The sequence below is a fragment of the Ochotona princeps genome, chromosome 14 (assembly GCF_030435755.1).
Source record: "Ochotona princeps isolate mOchPri1 chromosome 14, mOchPri1.hap1, whole genome shotgun sequence".
Taxonomy (NCBI): domain Eukaryota; kingdom Metazoa; phylum Chordata; class Mammalia; order Lagomorpha; family Ochotonidae; genus Ochotona; species Ochotona princeps.
In genome coordinates, this window is record NC_080845.1 from 65,158,781 (window position 1) to 65,184,723 (window position 25,943).

At 48.0% G+C, this 25,943-nt stretch overlaps 1 protein-coding gene across 1 annotated transcript; it reads right to left on the reverse strand.

The window, feature by feature from the left end:
- Positions 1-94: 94 nt before the first annotated feature.
- On the reverse strand, positions 95-24,580 carry LOC131481856 (dynactin subunit 6-like). Its single transcript, XM_058672278.1, has 4 exons — positions 24,517-24,580; positions 20,360-20,424; positions 8,164-8,269; positions 95-209 (listed from the first exon to the last, which is right to left on the reverse strand). Exons 1-4 carry the CDS (start codon positions 24,537-24,539, stop codon positions 95-97), a joined length of 309 nt encoding a protein of 102 aa, XP_058528261.1. The 5' UTR covers positions 24,540-24,580.
- Between the last annotated feature and the right edge of the window lie 1,363 nt (positions 24,581-25,943).

The window sequence follows — 25,943 nt, forward strand, 5'->3', positions numbered from 1 at the left end:
CTGGCTTAAGCTTTAGACTATAACTGAGGCATACATTATAAATCTACTTGGTAGGTCAATTGTGACCATTTTGAGTTGGGGAGCCCTGGATGTTTTATCCCAGATTATTGCACAGGATATAACAGCCAACTTCAAACACGTTGTTGGTGCCGATGACTACTGGCTTGGGTTCTGCATCCTCTGTATCTGGAGTTATGTCATCTGGGTACCTGTAAGAAAAAAGACAAAACACCAACATGTCAGTAGCATAACAACAAATTTTCCGTCCAGTTGAGAATTTGGTATTGCTCTCCATTTGATCTAGAAGTCTTCTTCTTCATCCAAGTGAGTCATGTACCGTCGGGACTGGTGAAGGCTGCATTCTTCATTGAAAGCAGCTCATGAAATGTGAGCAAGTCACAGGGCTGTGAGGACAGCCTACCTTCACTGTCGACACGCCAAGGCCAGGGGACAACAGACTGGCTACACTTTTCACCTGATAAACTGAAATAAAAATCTCATCTAACCTTGAAACTTTCCAACATTTATAATCATTTGAGATTGTGAAATGTAAATAGATAAGCACATAAAACAATTATTTCATTAGGTAGTAGCTGAAATATGTGGAAGAGTAAATGTTTGTGTGCTAAAAGCAGGCAGTTATTCGAAACGGTGCTTTATCTGACAGCTGAGCTACTGCAGAGTAACCCCTGTTAATTGACTTACATCAAAAGTGCCAAGTGTTTTTAGAAAAGTAACTCCCAAAGCTTAGATAAGCATTAAAACAAGTCTGTCTTCTTATCATAGTTAAATATTTTCCCAAGACCTTAGAAATTCCATACATTGCTGTTATAAATCAGGCATAAGCCCGAATTGCATGCCAAATTCTATCTAGAAAGACTCATACATGCTTGTAGAAATCATATGACAGTCTGACTCCTAAGGTCGTGTATGTGTTCCAATATCTCACTAATTTTTGCCTCTACAGTCTAAAAATCACTCATACGGTTTTTTTCCATTTACATATTTCTTTTTTACTATTTATTATTTTTACTTCATTGATTACATTGTATTATGTGACACAGTTACATAGGTACTTGGGTTCTCCCCACCCCTCCCCAAACCCTCCCACCATGGTGGATTCCTCCACCTTGTTGCATAACCACAGCTCAAGTTCAGTTGAGATTCCCCCATTGCAAGCGTATACCAAACATAGAGTCCAGCATCTTATTGTCCAGTCAAGTTCAACGGCTTCTTAGGTATACCCTCTCTGGTCTGAAGACAGAGCCAGCAGAGTATCATCCCAGTCAATTGAAAGCTCCAACCTACCATCAGCAAAAATTTACATCATTATGGAATTAATTGACATAGTAATGAGTAACCAATAAGTTAAAAGTAAATGCGAGTTCCCAGCCACCTTCTGTGACCACCTCACCTTAAATTCAGTTTTAGTTTATGCACAACATATAACGTTCATAACATAACATGTTATACATAACATCATATCATTTTAAATGAAGGCAAACATGTGGTATTTAACCTTTTGGGATTGGCTCATTTCCCTTAGCATTATGGTTTCCAGTTTGGCCCATTTGGCCACAAAGAACTGCAGTTTGTTTTTTTTAATAGCTGAGTAGTATTCCATGGAGTAGATGAACCATAGCTTTCTTATCCAATCCTCTGTTGATGGGCATTTTGGTTGCTTCCATGTTTTTGCAATTACTGATTGTGCTGCTATGAGCATAGGAGTGCATGGTGGTTTCTCATAAAACAATTGTTCTGCATATATTCCTAGGAGTGCTATTGCTGGATCATACGGTATGTTGAATTTGAGTTGTTTGAATATTCTCCATACTGATTTCCATAGAGGCTGTACCAGCCTGCAGCCCCACCAGCAGTGGAGTAGGGTTCCCTTTTCCCTGCAACCTCACCAACAAATGTTGTTGGTGCTTTTATTCATGTGGGCCAGTCTTACTGGTGTTAGGTGGTACCTCATTGATGTTTTAATTTGGATTTCCCTTATTGCCAGGGAACTTGAGCATTTTTTCATATGTTTATTTGCCATTTGGGTTTGTTCCTTTGTGAAGTGTTTGCCCATTTCCCGTGCCCATTTCTTGAGTGGCTTGTTTGTTTTGACATTTTGGTTGTTTTGTAGCTCTTTGTATATTCTGGAGATTAGCCCTCTATCACCTATGTCATGTGCGAAGATCTTCTCCCATTCTGAGGGTTGCCTTTTTACTTTGTTGATTGTTTCTCTAGCTGTACAGAAGCTTCTTAGTTTGATGAGATCCCAATTGTTTATTTTGGTCTTGATTTCTACTGCATTTGGAGTCTTTTTTAGGAAGTGAGGGCCTACCCCTAAGTGTTGCAGTGTGTTTCCAACATTTTCTTCCAAAAGTTTGAAGGTTTCTGGATGTAGGTTTAGATCTGTTATCCATTTAGATCTGATCTTAGTGTATGGTGAGAAATTTAGACCTATCTTTTTGTTTCTGCAGGCTATTAACCAGTTGTCCCAACAGCATTTATTGAAGAGACCTTCCCATTTGCCTGGATTGTCGTTTGTCTTTTTGTCAAAGATTATTTGGCTGTACATGTTTGGGTTTGCTTCTGGTGTTTCTATTCTGCTCCATTGATCTTCCTCTCTATCTTTGTGCCAGTACCACGCTGTTTTGATAACCACTGCCCTATAGTATGCCCAGAGGTCCGGAACTGTGATTTCCCCTGCTAACTTCCTGTTCTTCAGGATGGTTCTAGCTATCCGTGGTTTTTTGTGTTTCCAGATGAACCTTTGGATCATTGTTTCCAGTTCCATGAAGAATGTTTTGGGCAATTTAATTGGGATTGCGTTGAATGTATATATTGCTTTTAGCAGCATAGACATTTTAATGATATTGATTTTACCTATCCAGGAGCATGGGATGTTACTCCATCTTTTGATGTCTTGTTCAATTTCTTTTTTAAGTAGTTTGTAGTTTTCTTCAAATAAGTCTCCTACATTTTTGGTTAGATTTATTCCCAGATATTTCATACTTTTCTCTGTTATTTTGAATGGTATCTTGCTGGTTAAATCTTTTTCCATCTTGGGGCTGTTTGCATACACTATGGCTGTTGATTTTTGTTCATTAATTTTGTACCCTGCCACTCTACCAAACTCTCGTACAAGTTCTAGCAGTCTCTGTATTGAGTCTCTTGGCTCTTCTACATAAAGAATCATATCATCTGCTTATAGTGAGAGTTTGACTTCTTCGTTTCCCATTTGGATTCCTCTGATTTCTTTTTCTTGTCTTATGGCCTCAGCGAGTACCTCTAGGACTACATTGAATAGTAGTGGAGAAAGTGGACATCCTTGTCCTGTTCCAGATCTCAGTGGGAAGGGTTCCAGTTTTTCTCCATTCAGTATGATGCTGGCATTGGGTTTTTCATATATTGCTTTGATTATGTTGTGGATTTTTCCATCTATGCCTACCTTGGTTAGGGTTTTTAGTAGGAAGTGGTGTTGGATTTTGTCGAAAGCTTTTTCTGCATCTATTGATACTATCATGTGATTCTTGTTTTTCAGTTTTTGGATGTGATGTATCACATTTATGGATTTCCAAATGTTGAACCATCCCTGCATTCCAGGGATAAATCCTACTTGATCTGGATGAATTATCTGTCTGATGTGTTTTTGAATTCTGTTGTCTAGGATTTTGTTGAGAATCTTAGCATCAATGTTCATCAAAGAGATAGGTCTGTAGTTTTCCTTCTCTGTTAGTTCTCTGTCTGGTTTTGGGATTAAGGTAATGTTGGCTTCATAGAATGAGTTTGGAAGGGTTGCCTCTTTTTGTATTGTTTTGAAGATTTTGTAGAGGATTGGGGTTAGTTCTGTTCGGAATGTTTTGTAGAATTCTGTAGTGAAGCCGTCTGGGCCTGGGCTTTTCTTTGTTGGGAGGTCTTTAATCACTGATTCAATCTCTGCTTCAGTTATGGGTTTGTTCAGGTCGTTTGTTGCCTCTGGGCTAAGTTTTGGCAGGTGGTAGAAGTCTAAGAACTTTTCCATTTCTTGGTGATCTTCTGATTAGTTGGAGTACAGTGCTTTGTAGTAATTTCTAATTATGGCCTTAATGGATGCTGTGTCTGTTGTTATGTTGCCTTTTTCATCTTTGATGCTGTTAATTCTTGCCTTCTCTTGTTTTTTCCTTGTAAGTCGGGCCAGTGGGGTGTCTATCTTGTTTATCTTCTCAAAAAACCAGCTGTTTGATTCATTGATTTTGTGTATGGTTTTTTTTTTATTTCTATCTGATTAATTTCCTCCTTTGTTTTGATGATTTCTTCTTTCCTATTGTGTGTGGGGCTCTTCTGCTGTTGTTTTTCCAATTCCTGGAGGTATGTGTTTAGTTCCTGTATTTGGTACCTCTCTTGGGCCTTGACATGAGCTCCAATTGCCATGAGTTTACCCCGTAGCACTGCTTTGGCAGTGTCCCACAAATTTTGGAATGTTGTGTCAGAGTTTTCATTGGTTTCCATAAATTTTTTGATCTCATCTTTAATTTCTTCTCTGATCCATTGTTCGTTTAATAGCATATTGTTCAGCCTCCAAGAGTTTCTGTATTTCCTGGGGCATTTTGAATTGCTGATTTTCCAGTTTCATTCCGTGGTGGTCTGAGAGGGTACATGGTATGATTCCTATCTTTTTGAAGTTATTTAGGTTTGCTTTGTGTCCTATCATGTGGTCGATCCTGGAGAAGGTGCCATGCACTGCTGAAAAAAATGTATAATCTGTGGCCTTAGGGTAAAAAATTCTATAAATATCTATCATGTCCAGTTGTTCTATTGTTTGTATGAACTCTGTTGTTTCTTTGTTGAGTTTTTGTTTTGTTGATCTGTCTATTCTTGTTAGTGGGGTGTTAAGATCATCCACTATTATTGTGTGCATAAATATGTCTCCCCTTAAGTCCGTGAGTAATTGCTTCACGTAGCCAGGTGCGTTTGAATTTGGTGCATATATGTTCACAATGGTAATTACTTCCTGATGGATCAGTCCCTTCACCAATATATAATGTCCTTCCCTGTTCTTTTTGATGTGTGTCAGATTGAAGTCCACATCATCTGAAATTAAGACAGCTACCCCAGCCTTTTTTTCTCGTCCACTGGCATGAAATATCTGTTTCCAGCCTTTCATTTTCAGCTTCTTAGAATCTCTTCTGGTTAGATGTGTCTCTTGTAGGCAACAGATAGTTGGGTGCTGTTTGATAATCCATTCTGTTAATCTATGCCTTTTGATTGGTGAGTTCAGGCCATTTGTGTTAAGAGTTAAAATTGAGAGGTTGTGATTTTGCCCTGCCATACTTGTTTTTGTGGGTGTTGATATCTGTGTAATTGCCCTTCCTTGTGTGGACTTTAGTGGGGAGACCTTCCTGTTTGCCATCTTTGCTTATGATTCACCTCCTTTTTTCTGGCTTTAGTGCATTTCTAAGGAGATTTTGTAGAGCTGGTTTTGTGCTGGCATATTCTTCTAATTTCTCTTTGCTGTGAAAGTATTTGATTTCATTCTCAAATATGAATGAGATCTTTGCTGGGTACAATATTCTTGGTTGACAGTTGTTCTGATTCAGGATTTGGAAGATCTTTGTCCATTCTCTTCTTGCTTGTAAAGTCTCTTCAGAGAAGTCAGCAGTGATCCTGATTGGTTTTCCCCGGTATGTGATCTTTTCTCTGCTTCGTACTTGTCTCAGGATTCTTTCTTTGTCTTCGTTGGAGTGGAACTTGAGCACCATATGTCTGGGTGAAGATCGCTTTGGGTCATATCTGCTGGGAGTCCTCTGACCATCCTGGATTTGGGCTGGGTTCATGTTCCAAGTGTTTTGAAAGTTTTCCTGTATAATTTTGTCGAGCACCATTTGCATTCCTGACTCTTTTTCTGCTCCTTCAGGAAGGCCAATAATCCTAACATTCGATTTTCTGAGGTTGTCTTTCATTTCTTGTATGGTCTTATTGGCTTTGTTCAGACTTGTCTCCAGCTGTTTAATGAACTGGGTATGTTCGTTTTGTGTGTCTTCCGTTTCAGAGATCCTCTCTTCTGCTGTATTTGTTCTGTTGGTTAGGCTCTCAATTTTGTGCTCTAAGTCAAGGATTTTACTTTTCATTTGTGTATTTCTGAGGCTATGTGGTTCTTGAATTCCTTGAAGTCCTCCCAATTCTTCTCATTGTCTCTGACATATTTTAACATTATTTTTTTGAATTCCTTGTCTGGTAGATCTTCTATGTCTTCATCTCGTATCTCCGAAATAGACATTGGCTTTTGATCCTGTATTGGTAGGGAGTTGGCTCTCTCATCTGGATCATTACCTTTTCTGGTATTTCTTCCCATTGTGTTAGTGTTTCTTTTTTGAGAGACCTAGGCACCAGTGTGCTGAGGGGTCTCCAAGCACTATCCTGTAGAGATCGGAGTCTGCATGCGTGGAGTAGCAGGGTGTGGGAATTTTCAAGGCACTTTTGGTGCGTCTCCAGAACACTGGACCTCAGGGCGCCACTTCCAGGGCCCAGCGGATTCAAAGCACACTCTCAGCTCGTCCCCTACAGGTATGCTACCACAGGGCGTGGGGGAGTGAAGACACTCTCTATGAGCGCCACTTGTGCACGGGATCACAGGGCTCGGAGGACTCTAGGTGCTTACTCGGTGTGTCCCCAGTGCCAGGGACTGCAGGGCGTGGAGGTTCCAGGTGCTCTCTGGGAACGCCTTCTGAACGCGGGTCCGCAGTGCTCTCCTGGTGCGTCTCCCAAGCACGGGACTATAGGGCATGGGGTGTTCCAGGTGCTCTCTGGAAGCACCTCCTGTGCAGGCCTGCCCACCCCAGCGCTTGCAGGGAACCGACTGCCCCAGCGCTAGCACGGGACTGTCCAGCCCAGAGGCGTGCTTGGGTTCCTGTGGGATAGCACTGCCCAGCTGAGTGCCAGACTGTAAAGGCACGGGGGAGTATTCAGTGTGCCTTTTGCCTTTCTCCTCAGTGTACAGGATCGCTGTGCATCACCTCCCAGACACAGTTTTGGCAGTTTCAAGGCACTCGCCCAGTGTCTCTAGACGCTGGAGTCTCGGGGGGGGAGGGGCGGGGAGATGAGCACCAATTGTGTTCAGGCTCTATGCATGCCCCTGGGGTGCCAACTCCTGAAGCCTCCAACCCACCACTGTCCCCACCCAACTCACTCAAACCTCAGGTTCTTGCAGTCTGCCTCTTCCTCTGGTGGGAACCCTCACAGCGGGTGCGTCTCCTGGCGACTGCAGGCAGGTGCAGGTCCCGGCAGGTTCCGATGGAACCTGGAGGCTGCGGCTGGTGCAGGTCCCGGCGGGGCTTGGCGACCAGGGTTGGCAGATGCCAGCAGGTCCCGATGACTCCAGGTCCTGATGTCCGCAATGGGCGCAGGTCCTAGCGGGTCCTGGGACCAGGGTGAGCAGGTGCAAGCATGTTCCAATCACCGCCGGTCCTCACGGCCACAGCGTCTGCGGATTCTGAGGTCTGCGGGTCCTGAAGCTTTCAGCGTCTGCACTCAAAAGTGACTCAGCAGGTCAGGAGTGGAAAGTCATCTTCCCTGCCCTTTGTTTTGTTTTTCCCTGGTTGCTCTTCCGAGTTGTGTGGATTTTTTTGGCTCCACACTGTCCAGGGAACTTCACGTTCTTCTCCCTGTAGCTCTATGCTGCTCCACTTATGCTTTTGTCGCGTTCTAGCCCTCTCTGTCTGTGAGCTCCCTCACAATCTTCCTCCTATGTTGGCCATCTTGTGAGTCGCACCCATCTTATTGTTTTTAAATCTCCAATTTTTCAGGTACAATTTTGGGTGTTACACATGCAGAACATTTGTAAACATGTGTCCTGGTTAAGTTCCTGTGTGTGGTTTCTGCCCAAATCGAGAGTCAACCAGGCACTCTCTTCTGCGTGGTCAGCACGGCACTGGGAGGATGCAGGGGTAGGGAGATGCAGGCTGCAGGGGGAGAGGCAGCGAGGATGATCAGGCCACCCACGAGCTCCCTCAACTGTTGCCTTCCACTCCATCTGGTTTTAGGGTTACCACATAACGTGCTGACAAAGATCCTAATGCCTCTCTAAAGCAGTGGGCCTTGCAGATGTTGCCTAGGAGCAGCTCGCTAACCAGCTGTGTGCCGGGCATCCCCAGAGCCTGTGGTGAGGGCAGCTGGGAGGCTCCTACTCACGAGTTTATGATGAGGGCCTGCTCTTCTATCAGGTTGCCTTCCCCAATCACTATGGGCCTGTCTTCGGCAATGATCCGCGCCTTGGGGTGGATCACCATTCTGGGTCCTGTTAAAAACAGGGTTGGAGAAGATTCATATGCTGGAGGGTGGGAGAGGCTGCGGGAGGAACATTTTCTAAGTGTGTGCCAGGCACCATGTTGGTTCTTTACAAACAGTATCTTCTTGGCTGTTACCAGCAATAGTTAGTGCCAAAGCTTCAGTGAGGCGAGGGAAACAGCTTAGGCACCAGGGGCTGACAGCTCTGGCTCTCAGCTCCAATGCACCTGTGATCTCAGGTGAAGGGGGCAGGCCTGCAGGGGAACAGCGAGGGTGCTGCACGTGGAGCGTGAAGGCTGAGTCCTCTGCCTTCTCTTCCCGAGAAGCTGGCAGGATCCCTGGAGTGGGGAGTCCTAGGGGTGCTGCAGGCTCCATCATGTCCACGGCACTGCACCAGCAGCCTGGGCGGCCCTGGAATGCTCACACAATCCCTCCCCTCTCTCGCTGCTATCTGCCCGCAGGCTTAGTGTTTTGGTGATAACCAAACCACCGGCGGGAAAAACATATACTCCTTTTAACCTCTCTCCAACACCCACCTCTCTCTCCCCTCAACACCAAGACTATTTTTATTGGTCGGCAAGTAAGCAGGAAATAACAGTCTGAAAGTGAGGGTGGACAGACAAGTATTGATGGAAGGTGGGGAGGAAGGTCATGAAGGTGACACTCCCTGAAATCCAGTATTTTATTGTATACAGCAGTTACTCAATAATCATCATTTACTGTGACAGGTAAGATGCAGAGCTATATGTTATGCGGAAAAGTAAAAAGAGTACAGGCTATTTTTGCACTTTTGAACTTATCTAGGAAACCAGGGTGCTCCACACCCAGTCACAAATGCATGAAAATTGACAAGGAGGTGTGCCTGGTGCCCAGAGCATCTGAAAGCACCCTTCGTGCAGCTTATTCTTTTCCTGACAGTGAAAAGCAGAAGATTGATTAAGAGGGTGGGACCTAAAACAGGATGCACAGCCTGGGAAGAAATACCAAAAGCAGCTGTGGTATTTCTCAGTCACCTCTGACTCCCCGAATCCTAGCTGTTAAAAGTCAAGTCCCCCAGGCAAATTCTACTTGTAATACAAGAACTTGGGAGAAAAGAGGTTAGCAGAGTTCCCTGGGAAGCTTCGCACATTGACCTTGTGGGTGAACATGCATACTTTTAGGAAACACACATATCCATGGATTCATGCACACATATATAAGGGTAACTCACAGTTCATGGAAGGTGAACATTGTGATGGGAGCAGGGAGTTGTGTGGGAGGAGAGCTCTGGCGTAGCAAGCTAAGGCTCTACTTACAGCACCAGCAATGCCAGATGGATGCGGTTTTGAGTTCCCTGCTCCCTGCTAATGGAAAACCGCCAGAGGATGGCTCAAGAGCATGGGCTCCTGAATCCATGTGGGGGCCCGGGAGGAGGCTCCTGGCTTTGGTGTGGCCCTGCTCTGGTCATTATGGCCATGTGGGGAGTGAACCAGTGAGGAAGATCTCTCTCTCTCCGTAACTCTGCCTTTCAAATAAATAAATAAAAAAGAAAAAGAAAAAAGAGACCTACCACTTGGGATGTCCACAATACATATGGAAATGGCAAGTCAAGTCTCAGATATGCCACTTTCCATCCCAGGATGCATCCTGGGAAAGCAGATAATGGCTCCAGAACCTGGGTCCCTATTATAAAAATTTCCAAGAAAATGAAAAGGGAAGAGTCCACTCCTATCCCAGACATAACATCCCTCGAAGTCTGGGTTCCATGTCGCAGGCTTCCATAGTGAGCACCACCCATCTATGTCTCATCAAAAAGCTCAAAGATAAATACAATTATGGAGTGAAAAACACACATTCCAAGGGCATACTTTAAAACCAAGAAACAACACTTATTCTATAACTTTCAGTTTTCAGGATTTTTCCATGTGGACTTATTATACTGAAAAGCATCTCATAGCACACTGCTGTATCATCATTTGCTCAACCAACTGATCCCTTAGTGACGCATATTTAATATTGGAGAAGTGGCACACACTACTGAAAAGGACAGGATGCCTTTGAAATGTAAAAAACTATCAAAGTCTTGCAGCTGCATGAATCCATTGAAATCTGCAGCTTAGAGTACAAGCCCAGCTTGACACTCCATGTTCAGCATGTCCTGGGATCAAGCCACGTGGTCGTCTGCTTCAGGCTCTTCATCCTGAGCCCTCGGCTGGCACGCAGGCCTGGTGTGGAGAGGTCAGCTGCTGGGATCTGTCACACAGAGGCCTGTGTCCTCACCTACACACACACACACACACACACACACACACACACACACACACGGGAACTGCACAACCTCCCTCACTGAGGTGAGATGGCCAAGCCTGGCTCCAGGGGGCAGTCTGGAGCCAGCAGCATTCACCACTAAGACCTCACCAGCAGCTTTTGCAAAAAAAGAAAATAATTTTACTTTAAAAAACAGAAGAAAAAGGACTATTTTCCTCCTCTACTCAAAAGCAGGATCATCACTGCTTTTAACCAAAGGGACAAAGGATCACAGAACAATACCAGGATTGATAAACATGTTTTCCATAACTGGCTTTACAGCATCTTGGGCAGGAGGAAGTGACCATCTCGGCCTTGGCAGCAAGCAGTTCCTGGACCGATGCCCAGTCAGCAGGCGGGGCTCCGGGCCCTCACATGGCCACAGCCCCCAACAAACAGAGCTTCCCCGGAGCTGCTGGAGGACGGATTAGTCAGACCAAGGGACCACTGGGACCCGTGCACTTCTTTAACAGTTCCTCTAAAGCATACATTTGACAACAACTACTATGTCCCTTTCTCCCTTTCACATATGACATAAGAAATCCATACTTATCACATAAAAACTCCAACACATATGTATAATTTTTTTTAAATTAAATCTCCAGCCCCAGTGTTGTGGCATAGTAAGTTAATCTTCCACCTGCAATGTCAGCATTCCATATGGGTGCCGGTTACTGTCTCAGCAGCTCCCTGCTTGTGGCCTGGGAAAGCAGCAGAGGATGGCCCAAAGCTTTAAGATCCTGCACCCACATGAGACCCAGAAGAAAAAGTTCCCAACTCCCGGCTCTGGCCATTGTGGCCATTTGGGGAGTGAACAAATGGATGGAAAACCATTCTCTGCCTCCCTCTCCCTGTCTCTCCACAATGCTTTCAAGTAAAAATAAATCATTTTTTTAAGTGTCTCATAATATTCCACACAACATTGAAGAATAATTTCCTAGGTAGTTTATAGAGATGTATTATTATTATTATTATTATTATTATTATTATTATTATTAATAAATTACTTAATGCTACCATTTATAATATTGTTTAATAAATAACTGGACAAGTGCTAATTATTATGGACCTTCTACCGGGAGGCCAAACAGCAGTTTAGCTTAAAACACCTGCAATTGGGCCCGGTGCGATAGCATAGTGTTTCAAGTCCTCGCCTTGCACACACCAGGATCCCATTTGGGCACCGATTCTAATCCCAGGAGCCCTGCTTCCCAACCAGCTCCCTGTTTGTGGCCTGGGAAAGCAGTCAAGGACGGCCCAAAGCCTTGGGACACTGCACCCTCATGGGAGAGCCTGAAGAGCTCCTGATCCCTGACTTCTGATTGGCTCAGCTCCAGCCGTTGTGGCTGCTTGGGGAGTGAGCCATTGGATAGAAGATCTTCCTGTCTCTCCTCCTCTCTGTATATCTGCCTTTCCAATAAAAATAAATAAATTTTAACAAAAACAAAAAGACCTGCGATGTAGACACCAGCATCACCTGCTGGCAGCATCCTCAAACTACAGGTCCTCCAGGCTGAAATCATCAAATTTTTTCATATAAAAATTCTGCTTTTAAAAAACAGAAAAAAAAGGACTACTTTCTCCCCTTTACTCAGGAAACAGGGTCACTACTGCTTTTAACCAAAAGGTCAAAGTATCACAGGATGATACAAGGATTAATAAACATGTTTTCCATAACTAGTTTTACAAAATAAGCAAGTATTACAGGCAGTGATAAAATGCACACAAGCCTCTTGCAGGACTATTAGGGGCAAACATGAAGAAAGCCGACATACACACACTTCAGGCAGGATGAGACTCTGTTTAAGTGATTTTTCCCCACCCCCTTAAGTGATCTTCTTAAAGCAATGTTGTGACTGCAGAGAAGGACCCTGCTTTGTTTGGGCTCAGGGCTGAGCGCAGGCAGGGGAGGGCTGGCGAGTGCAGCACTGTGAGTGAAGGCGCACTGAAGCGTGGGCACAGCTTATCCACGCACCTCTGCATGCCACAAGCACTTTACGGACGTTGGGGTTCAAGTGTTTTAAGAATACATCACTGTGGGCCCGGCGGCGTGGCCTAACAGCTAAAGTCCTCGCCTTGAAAGCCCCAGGATCCCATATGGGCGCCGGTTCTAATCCCGGCAGCTCCTCTTCCCATCCAGCTCCCTGCTTGTGGCCTGGGAAAGCAGTCGAGGATGGTCAAATGCATTGGGACCCTGCACCCGTGTGGGAGACCCGGAAGAGGTTCCAGGTTCCTGGCTTCGGATCGGCGTGCATCGGCCCATTGTGGCTCACTTGGGGAGTGAATCATCAGATGGAAGATCTTCCTCTCTGTCTCTCCTCCTCTGTGTATATCTAGCTGTAATAAAATGAATAAATCTTTTAAAAAAATACATCACTGTACAGTTTTTTGTCTGTGTTTTTAAAGCCTGTGCGAGCCATCCTGGAGCTCTTTCTGGTTGTCTATTTTTTTTTTTTTTTTAACCAAATGTGCCAAAACCCTCGTTGCCTTAGCTCCTTGCTTGGCTAACTGTGTGCAGAGTTGGAGCTGCCCTCGCTGGCTAATGAGTTAGCTTCTTAAACAGTTGGCAGAGCACGATGCAATATAGTCAGAAACACATTCCTGGGCCCGGCGGCATGGCCTAGTGGCTAAAGTCCTCGCCTTGAACGCCCCGGGATCCCATATGGGTGCCGGTTCTAATGCTGGAAGCTCCACTTCCCATCCAGCTCCCTGCTTGTGGCCTGGGAAAGCAGTTGAGGATGGCCCAAAGCTTTGGGACCCTGCACCCGCATGGGAGACCTGAAAGAAGTTCCTGGTTCCCGGCATCGGATCTGCACAGCACCGGCCGTTGTGGCTCACTTGGGGAGTGAAACATCGGATGGAAGATCTTCCTCTCTGTCTCTCCTCCTCTCTGTATATCCGGCTTTCCAATAATAATAAATCTTAAAAAAAAAAAGAATATCTTTATCAACAATTCTTATCTTTATAAGCAACAAAATTAAAATAAAAATAGTGGAAGACCAAATATTCTTCTGGACCTTTTCCTTAATAATTGAGCTGTTCCTGTGATTTGGGTAACTTCTGCTTCATTTTTTTTTCTTGTTTCTAATTTTATTTTTAATGATGTTTACATGGCTGATTAAGGTGGGAAGGGTCGAGGATGAGGGGAAAAGAGTGAGACCACTGCTTCACATTTTCTTTTTTTTCTTCTTCCTGTATCTGGGGGAAGAGGAGAGCTAAGGGGAGAAGCCACAGCCAGACTCCCAGGGATGGGGAACAGTCACACAATGTTATCCCAGGGTTCCCGGTGTGGCACATGCTCCAAATTTCTGCTCAAGTGGTTTTGATAGCTTGATACTTCTGACATGCTGTTTATCTCATTGATTCAAGGATGAGGGAATCCTTCCAAGGTCCACTGGCTGACACAGTCCACCTTAGAGTCTCTGTTCAACTGGATACTTGCTGTCAATGCTTGGCTGGAGTTACTGATCAATTTGTTCTGCCCTCCTTCCTCTGTTATGGCACCAGGTATCCTCTGCAGGATCCAATGGACTGCTATATCCTCCATGTGCATTTGTGTATGCTGCCCATTGCTCCGTCTAAGCCCCTGAAGAGGACCAGCTCTGACGCATGCACTCTACGGTCAGACTATGGATCCTGCAATTCTCCCCATGGTTGGAGTTCTGAGTCCAGTGGTGCAGTTAGAGGGATCACCAAAGAAACCCTGCCTGAAGTGACCCCAGACTTGACTTTTGTGTGGGCTTACAAGTACAGGGTCTGGCTTCGTCTGTCCCCCACATCAGCCTATGCACACACTGGTAGTTGCAACTGCTGGGCCAGTTCTGTCTACAGCCCATCTCTTACGTAAACTAATGAATGCTGCAGCCCAGCCCAACCCTGCCCCCTACACACTTAGCCCTCATGTATACCAGCAGGAGTTGCAGCCTAGTTGGAGTGATCCCCAATAACCTCCACTAGGCCCATCCCCAGCCCTGGCTCCTGTTCTTGCCAGTTTGTGCAGCAGTTTGTGCAGCAGACTAGGTCCAGACTATGCCACATCCTATTCAGCTCTCATACATGTCAATCGGCATTGAAGCCTAGCTCAACCCAGCCAACCCCACTCTCCAGCACACACTCATGCTGGTGGGTGCTATCACCTGTCTAGCCAGGCCTGCCCCCAACCCTGGTTCTAATGCTCACCAGTGGAAGCTGCAGCCCATCAGTGAGGTACCCACATTTTCCCTACTGGGCCCATTTCCAGTCCTGGATACTGCACTCTCCAGGTGGTTCTGCATTTGCCCCTAGTCCCAGTATCTGCCATCTGCTGCTTTGGCAAGTCCAACCAGCCTGCACTTACTCTGGCTCATGAATGCACCAGTGGATACAATCGGTACCCAGCCTGGCTCTCCCCCTAACCCAGCTCCAATACGTGTTGTAATCCTGCCTGGCCTGATCTGCCCCCATCCCAGTTTTCATGCTCACCTGTAGAAACAGTGCCCCAGCAGGGGAGCCCCCCCTGAAGCCTCTCTACTAGGCTTGTACCCTCCTACCCATGAGTTTACATATGCTGGTGGGTGCTGCAGCCCAGTCTGGCATTGTCCACCTCACCTAGGTGTTTGCCAGCAGGTGCTGTTGCCTGGCCTGGCCGGGCCTGCTCCCCCACTGCAGCTCATGCTGGTGGGTGCTGCAGCATTGCCCAGCCCAGCGAGCACCTAGTCCTGGCCCTAATGAGAACTGGCTGGTGGTACAGCTCAACCAGTCTGTCTGTACCCCATCCTGGTTCTCAAATCTGCCAGTGGATGGTATGAACTAGCCCAGCTTGACCTGCCCCTAGACCTGACCCACATGCATATTGGTGAGTACCATAACCTGGCTTGGTCTGCGCTGCTCCCAGCCTTGCTTCTTGCACTTACAAAGGGACTGAGTCCTGACAGAGGAGCTCCCCAAGCTCCTCTATCAGGTCTCCTCCCAGTGGCAGATTTCATGTACACCAATGGGTCCTTGGCCCAGACTGACTTAGTCCACCTCCCATCCTGGGAAGAACAGTGTCCTTGCCCAAGTGGCTCAAACCCATTCCAGTTTTTACTGTCAGATGCTACAGCCCAGCCACCCGGACAACTCACATATGGCTCAGCAGGGGCAGAGACCTAGTCCAGTCCATGCTACACCTACCCTGGCTCTCACAGGTATCAGTGGGTGCTGGAGTCTTGCCAAGGCTGGTGTACACCAGACCCAGTCCTCATCCGTACCAAGAGACACGAAAGTCTTGTCCAGCCCAGATTGCCGCCTCCACTCTGTCCCTCACGCTCATCAATGGGAACCACAACCCAGCCAGGGCATCACCTTATCTCCCCAACCAGGCCTGTTCCCAGCCACAGATCTTGCATGTGTCAGTGGTTGCTCTGACTCAGCTTGGCATAGCTCATTCCCTGTCTTTGCCTTTGCCATCAGATGCTGCTGCCTGATCCGGCTGTGACAGACCCAACTCCCAACTCATGCTGGCGGCTGTTATAGCCTAGCCCTGACCACTCTGCTCTCATCCCTTGCTCATGCAGGCTGGTAGGTGTGATAGTCTAGCCTGGCATCGACCTGCACTCCAGCCTGTCTCCTATACATGTTGTGAACTAAAGCTGACACAGTCCTGCCTCATCCGCCCCCCTCCAGAACCATACCACACAATTGCTGATAGGTGGAGCTATTTTGCCTGGCCTGACCAACACCCAGGCCCAATACCCACATGTTCACCAGCGGGAGTGATGACCCACTAGGGGAGTTTCCCAAGTTCCCCCACCAGGCCCACTCCTAGACTCAGGTTGCATACGTGCCAGCAGGTGCTAGGCCCTTACCAGCATAGTCTGCCCACTCTGTTCTGGCCGTCGTATGAGCCAGTGGATATTGTGGCCCAGCTGCCCCATATCCTATTCTTGGGTACACCTGTGGGTGCTGCAGTCTGGAGCTGCTTGGTCCATTCCCAACCTCATGAGTACTCATGAGTGTCAGACAGTTCCATGGTCATGCCTAGCTCAACCTGTCACTACCCCCAGCTCTTAGGCAAAACAGTGGAAACTGCAGTTCACAGGGGTGAGCCCAGATATCCCCCACAGAGTCTGCCTCCAGACCTGGCTCTCTTACCTGTTGGTTAGTATCATGGCCTAGACTAATGTGACCCGTCCCTTGTTCCAACACTCACATGCAGGGGCTGTGATCTAGCCCTGCCAGGCAGGCCCCCAGCCCAAGCCTTAGCAAGCAGTGGTGAGTGGTAGTCACCTTGGTCCATGGTAACTAGCCCAGCTGAGGTCTCCCACATGGGCTGGTGCATCAGTCTGACCCAGTAAGTTTCTCCAGCCTCTGCCCTGCAAACCTCTGTCTCAGTCCCCTTGTTTACCTGCAAGTACAGAGGCCTTGTCATTGGGAGTCCCTCAGAAATCATTCCTCGCCTGCAACACACGCCCTCAGCAGTTCTCGCTCTCCCACCTCCGCTTTCCCTGCAATGCACTGGCCCTGTGGACAGGAGCACATGGGTTCCCCAGCCTAGCCTTCCAGCTCATGGCACATGTGCTGGCCTGGGACCGTATCCCTCCACACACCCAAGACCCAGGTCCATTCAAAGTTTCCCAAGCCCGGTTTGCCAGCCCACCAGGTCAGTGTGTTAACCTGAGGTTCTCTCCTTCCCCCACCCTGCCCAGGACCAAGCACCTGGAGAAATCCCACCCCGCCCTGGCTCGCTCTGCCTGCCTGGACATGAGCTCCTAGGGCCAGTGCTATGCCCCGGCCCTCTGCAAGCCTGCATCCCCAGGCCTCCATAAGCTGGCTGCCCCTGCTGCTGCAGGAATAATGGCGGTAGCCACCCTTGGCCCTGTAACTTCTGCTTTTTAAAAAAACAGGTCAAAAATAAATTTAACAGGAGCTGATGCTGTGGCACAGTACGTGATACCAGCATTTCCTTCAGAGTACAGAGGAATGGCCCAGGCGCTCTGTTGCCCACCCAGTTTCCCACTGATGTGCCAGGGAAGGCAGCAGACGTGGTTCAAACACTGGGGACCCTGCTGCCCATGCGGGAGACCAGGATTGAGTGCCTGGCTTCTGGCTTTGGCTGGCTCAGACCTGGCTAATAGGGCCACATAGGAAGTGAAGCAGCACACAGAAGTTTGTCATTCCCTCCTTGTCTCTTGCCTTTAAAATAAACTGTTTTAAAAGGACAATAAATAAACAAAAATTAATTTGGAACTATCCTGTGATAAACCTCAATCACTATAGATTTATTTCTTAAGGAATTTATAATCAAAGGAACTGATGTTGTGGTGCAGTGGGTTAAGCAGCCTCCTGCAACTGCAGCAGCCCATATGGGTACACATTTGAGTCATTGCTGCTCTACTTCCAATCAACCTCCCTGTGAATGAACCTAGGCAAGCACCAGAGGATGGCTCAAGTAACTGGGCCCCTGTTCACTCATGCCAGACCTGGATGAAGTTCCAGGTTCCTGACTTCTGCCTGGCTCAGAAGTTAGTGTCTCTTGTAACTCTGCATTTCTTTTCTTTTTTTTTTTTCAAGATTTATTTTTATTGTAAAGGCAGACAGATCATATTTACAGAGAGATGAAGATACAGAAAAACCCTCCATCCACTGGTTCACTCCCCAAGCAGCCACAATGGCTGGAGCTGAGCTGATCCTAAGCCAAGAACTTCTTCCTGGTCTCCCACGCCCATATGGGATCCCGGCACATGCAAGACAAAGATTTAGCCACTGAGCCATTGCACCAGGCCCCTAACTCTGCATCTCAAATAAAATAAAGAAATCTTTTAAGAAAAAAAATTTGTATTCACTTGTTATAATAAATGATCAAAAATGTGTTGCACTGTCATTTTACTTATTAAGTATTGGAATGGTACACAGCAGGTGGTCATCACTGGGTAAAAAAGGGGTTTACACCCTATATTTCCTGCTATAACTTGAGCATTTAGGAGATTCAGGGAGATAACAGGAATAAAGAAGGGGAGGAGCAACACACAGTGAAAGCCAGGACACACAGGACAGAGAGCACTGACCCGTGACACCCCAAGTCCCTGTGTGAGACAGGGAACCCCAGCTGGCAGCTCCTCTGTCTGCAAACACACACACACACATGAGTAGACACATCTGGACTACACACACACACACCTGTGTAGACACATCTGGACTACTTTATTATCATGAAGCAAATATCACACACTCACTGCTGAAAACGGGAGGAGCATTTGACATTCTTCACTATGTTCCTGTATTTGTACTCGCCAGCTGGAAGAGCTGAGCAGTTACTCCTTGACTCTTGATAAGAACCCTAAGGACACACAGCAAACAGTGAAATGAACAGAAAGAATGTGGAAGAATACATTGATAAATATGTGGCCTTCATGATTTCTCCTCAGGAGAAGGTGAAAGTGGTTGAGGTAACAGAAATGACAGTAAGTTAGTACAATGCTGAAAAGAAATGGGGCTGCTTTATACAAAGTTCCAGAATCCTAGTACAATCTTCGCTGATTACCTAAGATACAGTGCCAAAACTGATTGGAAATCTACGGGGAGAAAATGACACTTTTTTTTTTCTACTAAAGAAACTATTGTTATTGTTATTGTTATTTTAAGGATCTACCTATTTATTTAAAAAAATCAAAGTTACAAAGACAGAGCGGGAGAGAGATCTTCCTTCCACTAGCTCATTCCCCAGATGGCCACAATGGTCAAGGCTGGGCCAGGCTGCAACCAGGAGCCCTCACAATCCATCCTGGTCTCCCAGGTCTTGTTACTTCTCTTAGCCCATTAGCAGGGAGCTGGATCAGAAATGGAGCAGTCTGGACATGAACCCGGGTCCACATGGGTTGCCAACACTCTAGGCAATGGCTTGATAAGCTACTCTACAACACTGGCTCCCTAAAGAAATTCTTTAATGAAAAAAAAAAATTCTTTCAGGAAGATGTGGAGGAGTTTGCATGTGATAAAAACTGTTAATTGTCATTTGCTTCTTTTTCCTTAAAACCCTGATATCGTTAGAGAAAGCAATATGGCCAACTAGGGCATTTCCCAAACTTCCCTGCCATTTATGTGTCCATGAGACGAAGTCACAACTCAGGGACACAGAGAGGGGCTCTGAGGGACTCTCAGCAAGGCTATTTAAAGGCAGGTGACTGCCTTGGGCCAAGGTCCTTCGTGCCCACTGTTTACCTTCTCATCCACAATGACCGTTGGTGTTTGGACCACGACTTTCAGACCTATGACACCAGAGCTCCATGCTGGACACGCAACTGATCAGCGTTGAACTGCTTCCCACCAGACTTCTGAGATGAGACAAAAGCCCTGTCCTTGTTGAAGCCACTGCCTCGTGCTGCCGAACTGGACTCCACACACAATGGCACAGACGAGGCAAATGAGGCTAGAGAGGTGATAGGATCTGTCCAAAGTGACCAGCAGCTGAGCAGCAGGAAGCAAGCAAAGCCTGCTCTGTGGACTCGCCGCGCTACTCTAGCTGTGACCACCCAGGGAAATGCAAGCTGCATGGAGGTAGTGCCTTTGTCAGCTGTGTTCACGGCTGTCCCTGGTCCTGGCACATGGCAAGCATCTCACAGACACCTCTCAGCCAATGAACAACTCTGATGTCACATCATCAGTATTCCACATGGAAATCCAAACCCAGCCTCCACCCCACCATCTTCTTTTAAGAATGGCAAACACTTGTAGGAGGAAATACTTCAATAAAACCAGGACACTAGTGATCCCGACACAAAGGGTGATCACTATGGTGAAGCACTAACATTGATTAAGCCTCACCAGTTCTTGAGAAGCAACACGAATAAACTCTTACCTATGGTCACATCTCCCCGGATTTCACTTTCCACACACACAACTGCTCCTGGGGCAATCTTCACACTGGAGGCAGAAAAAAAGTTACATTCACCATGGGCAACACTGAAAACATTGCTACAGAAATTATCCTGAAGCAGGTTTTAAAAATTGGTGGGAAAAGGGAAGGTCAACTGTGACAGTCAGGTTTTAACACAGTATAACACTTTCAGGCAGCACACTGTCCCTGAGGCTGAAGGCACAGGCGATCTGCCATTAAAACAAACCAGAAGAAAAGAGCCGTGTGGTTTTTATTTTAATATCTGCATTGTACCCTCATTCATTTCAAATGGAGAGAGACAGAGAGAGAGGAAGAGAGAGGTCTTTCATCTGCTGGTTCACTGCCCAACTGGTAACAAAAACTGGGGCTTGTCTGGGCCAAAGCAAGGAGCTCCAAACTCCCTCTGGGTCCTCTATTTGAGGGTCAGGGACCCCAGCACTTGAGTCATCATTGACTGCTGTTCTGGCACCTTAACAGAGACCAAATTGCAAGTGGAGTGGCCAGGAATTGATTCAGCACTGCAATATGATTTGTGGGAGTCCCCCACGTGACAGCCTGGCACTGTTTCTTTTCTAAACAGTTGTTACGGGACCAGTGTTATGGTGGGGTGAGTTAAGCTGCTATCTGCAACCCCAGTACCAGGTTTGTGTCCTGACTTCTCTGATCCCTGCTCATTGCCTAGGAAAGCAGCAGATGATGGCCCAGGTACTTGGGTACCTGCACCCACTGGGGAAACCCGGATGAAGCTTCTGGTTCCTGGCTTCTGCCTAACCATGGGACTCAAATTGGTACCATACAGGATGTCGGTGTTACATATGGCACCTTCACCTGCCGTGCCACAATGCTGGCCCCTGCAAAATCTTTTCAAAGCCCTAAGATGAATATGTATCAAAAAGAAAAGAAATAAAGAATCTGTGAGTCTATATTCAACCAAAGGCTGTGCACAGCTACCTGTGTATCCATCACTTTGTCAGGCACTGAAGTCGTGCATGGCAGAAGTTAAAGAAATTCCACCAGTGATTCTAAGTTAGTTGCCAGGCAACTTATCAAGAGTCAACCTGCCAGAATCACAGAAAATACCTAGGCTTCCTACTGACTGAGAGAAGAAAGAAAACCTCAAACAAAAACTTCAGCAGGGCCCAGTGCGATAGCGTAGCAGTTAAAGTCCTCGCCTTGAACGAGCCTTGAGCACTGTGATCCCATATGGATGCCAGTTCTAATCCCAGCAGCTCCATTTCCCATCCATCTCCCTGCTTGTGGCCTGGGAAAGCAGTTGAGGACAGCCCAAAGCCTTGGGACCCTGCACCCGTGTGGGAGACCCAGAAGAGCTCCTGGCTCCTGGCTTCAGATCACTGGTTGCGGCCACTTGGGGAGTGAACCACCAGGCGGAAGATCTTCCTCTGTTTCTCTCTCTCTGTATATTTGCCTTTCCAATAAAATAAGTAAATCTAAAAAATAACAATAATAATAATTTTAAAAAAAGACACAGAAGAATTACCAAGCAGAAAAACCCCACCTGCTCCAAGGCTTCACTTTTACACATGAGGAAACTCAGATCAGAGATTGCCTAAAGCAAAATTCATTCCTGGAACAGAACTGTCCTAGCAATCATCTCTTTTTTAAGTGTTAATTGAAGGGCCAGCACTGTGGCAGAGCAAGCTAAGCCTCCACCTGCATTGCCAGCATCTCACATGGACACCAATTTGAGTCCCCAGCTGTTCTACTTCCAGTTGGGCTCCCTGTTAAGGAGCCTGGGAAGGCAGTGGACAATGGCACATGTGCTTGGCCGCTGCGCCCACACAGCAGACCCAGAGAAGCTCCTGGTTCCTGCCTTGTGACTGACTCAGCTCTGCCTGTTGTGGCCATCTGGGGAGTAACCAGTGGATGGAAGATCTCTCTCTCCATCTCACCTTTTCACTGCAACTCTTTCAAGCTAAAACAAACAGAAAATCCTTTTTTAAAAAAAGTGTTAATTCAGTTTCCTGGACGCAACTTGGCCCTCCAGATGCCATTCTGTGACAACTGGGTGCTGCTGCCTCTAAGGCCACCTTTTATAAAGCCATTCTTAACATTCTCCACGTACAGTTAGCTTTTTGGACTAAAATGAGCAAGCTTTGTAGACCCTTAAGCCTTGGTAAAATACATTCACTCCTGCAACACATCTCTTGACACCTCTAGTTTAGGCCTTACTTCCCGTTGCAATTTTCCGGTTGTAGTGCGTGTGCCGCTGAGGCGAGCAGTGTGTGATATTCCATTCCCTCAGCCTTGCCCATTAGGGAAGGAGCACCAGCTGATGTCCAACATGTTCCAGGGACTGGGAAGAGGACAGACTCCCAGGCACCCTCCTGCTTCACCCTCAGGTCCAAGAGAGAGATCTAGGAGAGCTCGTGTCTCCGTCAACAGGCCTCCCCGGGCAGAAATCATCTCTACACCAAGTACACTATCCGAACATTCAGGGACCCCACTGCATCCCGGAATGGGAAAAGAGTGCAGGACATGGGGCTGGGAGAGGAGGTGTCACCCACCTCAGGCCTACTAAACTCACTTGGCAGTCTCTCATCCTCCCTGTACTACTCTACACAACATTTATAGTTCGTTAGCACGGCCAGTCCCATGCTGACAAGGTCCACCCAGCCCCACGCTGTCCCCAGGGACACCGCCCACCCAAGCTCACACTGTCCCTATGGACACCGCCCACCCAAGCCCCACACTGTCCCTGTGGACACGGCCCGCCCAGCCCCACACTGTCCCTATGGACACGGCCCACTCAGCCCCACACTGTCCCTGTGGACACAGCCCGCCCAGCCCCACACTGTCCCTATGGACATGGCCCACTCAGCCCCATACTGTCCCTATGGACATGGCTGGCCTAGCCCCACATTGTCCCTATGGACACAGCCCACTCAGCCCCATACTGTCCCTATGGACACAGCCCACCCAGCCCCACACTGTCCCTATGGACATGGCCCACCCAGCCCCACACTGTCCCTATGGACACGGCCGGCCCAGCCCCACACTGTCCCTATGGACACGGCCCACCCAGCCCCACACTGTCCCTATGGACACGGCCCACCCAAGCCCCACACTGTCCCTGTGGACACGGCCCGCCCAGCCCCACACTGTCCCTATGGACATGGCCCACTCAGCCCCATACTGTCCCTATGGACATGGCCGGCCCAGCCCCACATTGTCCCTATGGACACAGCCCACTCAGCCCCATACTGTCCCTATGGACATGGCCGGCCCAGCCCCACACTGTCCCTATGGACATGGCCCACCCAAGCCCCACACTGTCCCTGTGGACACGGCCCGCCCAGCCCCACACTGTCCCTATGGACATGGCCCACTCAGCCCCATACTGTCCCTATGGACATGGCCGGCCCAGCCCCACATTGTCCCTATGGACACAGCCCACTCAGCCCCATACTGTCCCTATGGACATGGCCGGCCCAGCCCCACACTGTCCCTATGGACATGGCCCACCCAGCTCCACACTGTTCCTATGGACATGGCCGGCCCAGCCCCACACTGTCCCTATGGACATGGCCCGCCCAGCCCCACGCTGTCCCTATGGACATGGCCCACCCAGCCCCACGCTGTCCCTATGGACATGGCCGGCCCAGCCCCACACTGTTCCTGTGGACACGGCCCACCCAAGCCCCACGCTGTCCCTATGGACATGGCCCACTCAACCCCATACTGTCCCTATGGACACGGCCCACTCAGCCCCACATTGTCCCTATGGACACGGCCCACTCAACCCCATACTGTCCCTATGGACACAGCCCACCCAGCCGCGCAGACAGCCCAAGAAGGGACGCAGTCACCCCTGGGGCCCAGGAGGGGCAGCAGTCGCTGTGCCCGGCAATCCCGCCCAAGAGCCCTTGGCCAGCTGGAGAAGGGACGGCCCGGACGGAGGAACCAACACCTTCCCGGCACGGATCCACATCCCTTCTCAGCCCTCCCTGCCCAGCCGATGCCAGGCCTCGGGCCTTCCGCACCACCAAGCCCAAGTGCCCGGGATAAGAGCCCAGCTCGGTGTCCGCCTTTGGCGAGCAGAACCAGATTCCACCCTGGCCGATAGCTGAAGACAATCTTTTACTTCAGCACTGACCCACCTCTTCTGCGTCTTCTCCGCCATAGTACTGCCTGGTATCCAACTGCAGGCGGGATCGACACCTCCGCCTGGGTAGACCTATGATCTCTAAGAGCGACTGGAGGGCCTGGCAGGAATGGAACAAGGGGCGGGGTGAAGGGCGGGGCCTGGTCGGGCCAGGGCGGGGCTGGCGGGGCGGGGCCTGTGCTGGTCGGGGGCGGGGCCTGGGTGGACTGGGGGCGGGGCCTGGACTCCTGTTTCATTGCTTTTTGTGGTTTCCTGTTTGTCTTTTTTTTTTGTCTTTTGTATTTGTATTAAGACTTCGTTCTTCCTGCTGCGACCTGGAATAATCAACCCATCGCTTTAAAAGTGCCCTCTCACAGGTCGCCGCTTCTCCAACTAATTGTAGAACTTCCCATCTCTAAACTGTTGTTGGGCCCGGCAGCATGGCCTAGTGGCTAAAGTCCTCGCCTTGAATGCCCCAGGATCCCCTATGGCTGCCGGTTCTAATCCCGGCAGCTCCTCTTCCCATCCAGCTCCCTGCTTGTGGCCTGGGAAAGCAGTTGAGGACGGCCCAATGCATTGGGACACTGCACCTGCGTGGGAGACCTGGAGGAAGTTCCTGGTTCCTGGCTTCGGATCGGCGCACATCAGCCCGTTGCGGCTCACTTGGGGAGTGAATCATCGGATGGAAGATCTTCCTCTCTGTCTCTCCTCCTCTGTGTATATCTGGCTGTAATAAAATGAATAAATCTTTAAAAAAAAATTAGACTGTTGTTGATGCTAAGTTGTGGCTTTTAATGGGTCCGGCCGATATTTTGCCAGCTCTGTGTTCAGATCAAAGATGGTCTCTCCAAGAAGCTGTTGAATTTATCTGGACGACAAGATGCTGGACTCTATGCATGGTACCTGCTTGCAATGAAAGAGTTATGACTGGATTTGAACTGTAATACTGCAATAAGGTGGAGGAATCCACCATGGGGGAGGACACGGGGAGGGATTAGGGGAATCCCAGAGCCTATGAAACTATGTCATGAAATCAAATGTAATTAAAAAAATAGTAACCTACCAAAAAAAAAAAAAACCTTCCCATCTCTGCAGGCAATTGTTCCTTTATCCACTAACAGTATATCCAGACACCCAGAGCTCCTCCCAAAAAGCTGGTGTTGTGCCTTGTGCCTAAAGCCGCCACCCGCAGCAGTGCCAGCTTCCAGGTTGGGCACCGGAACCTGCTAATTCACCAAGATGGCCCAAGTCTGGCTGAAGCTCCCGGCATGGCACAGCCCTGGCTGTTGCAGCTATTTGGAGAGTGACGCAGTGGATGGAAAATTCTCTGTCTCTTTGTCAGTGTGCCTTTTGTATAAATAAATAAATAAAAACTCTTTAAAAATAATCTTAAAAAAACAGATAGCATTTGCTTTCATTGCTGTCACTACAGTAGACTAAGAC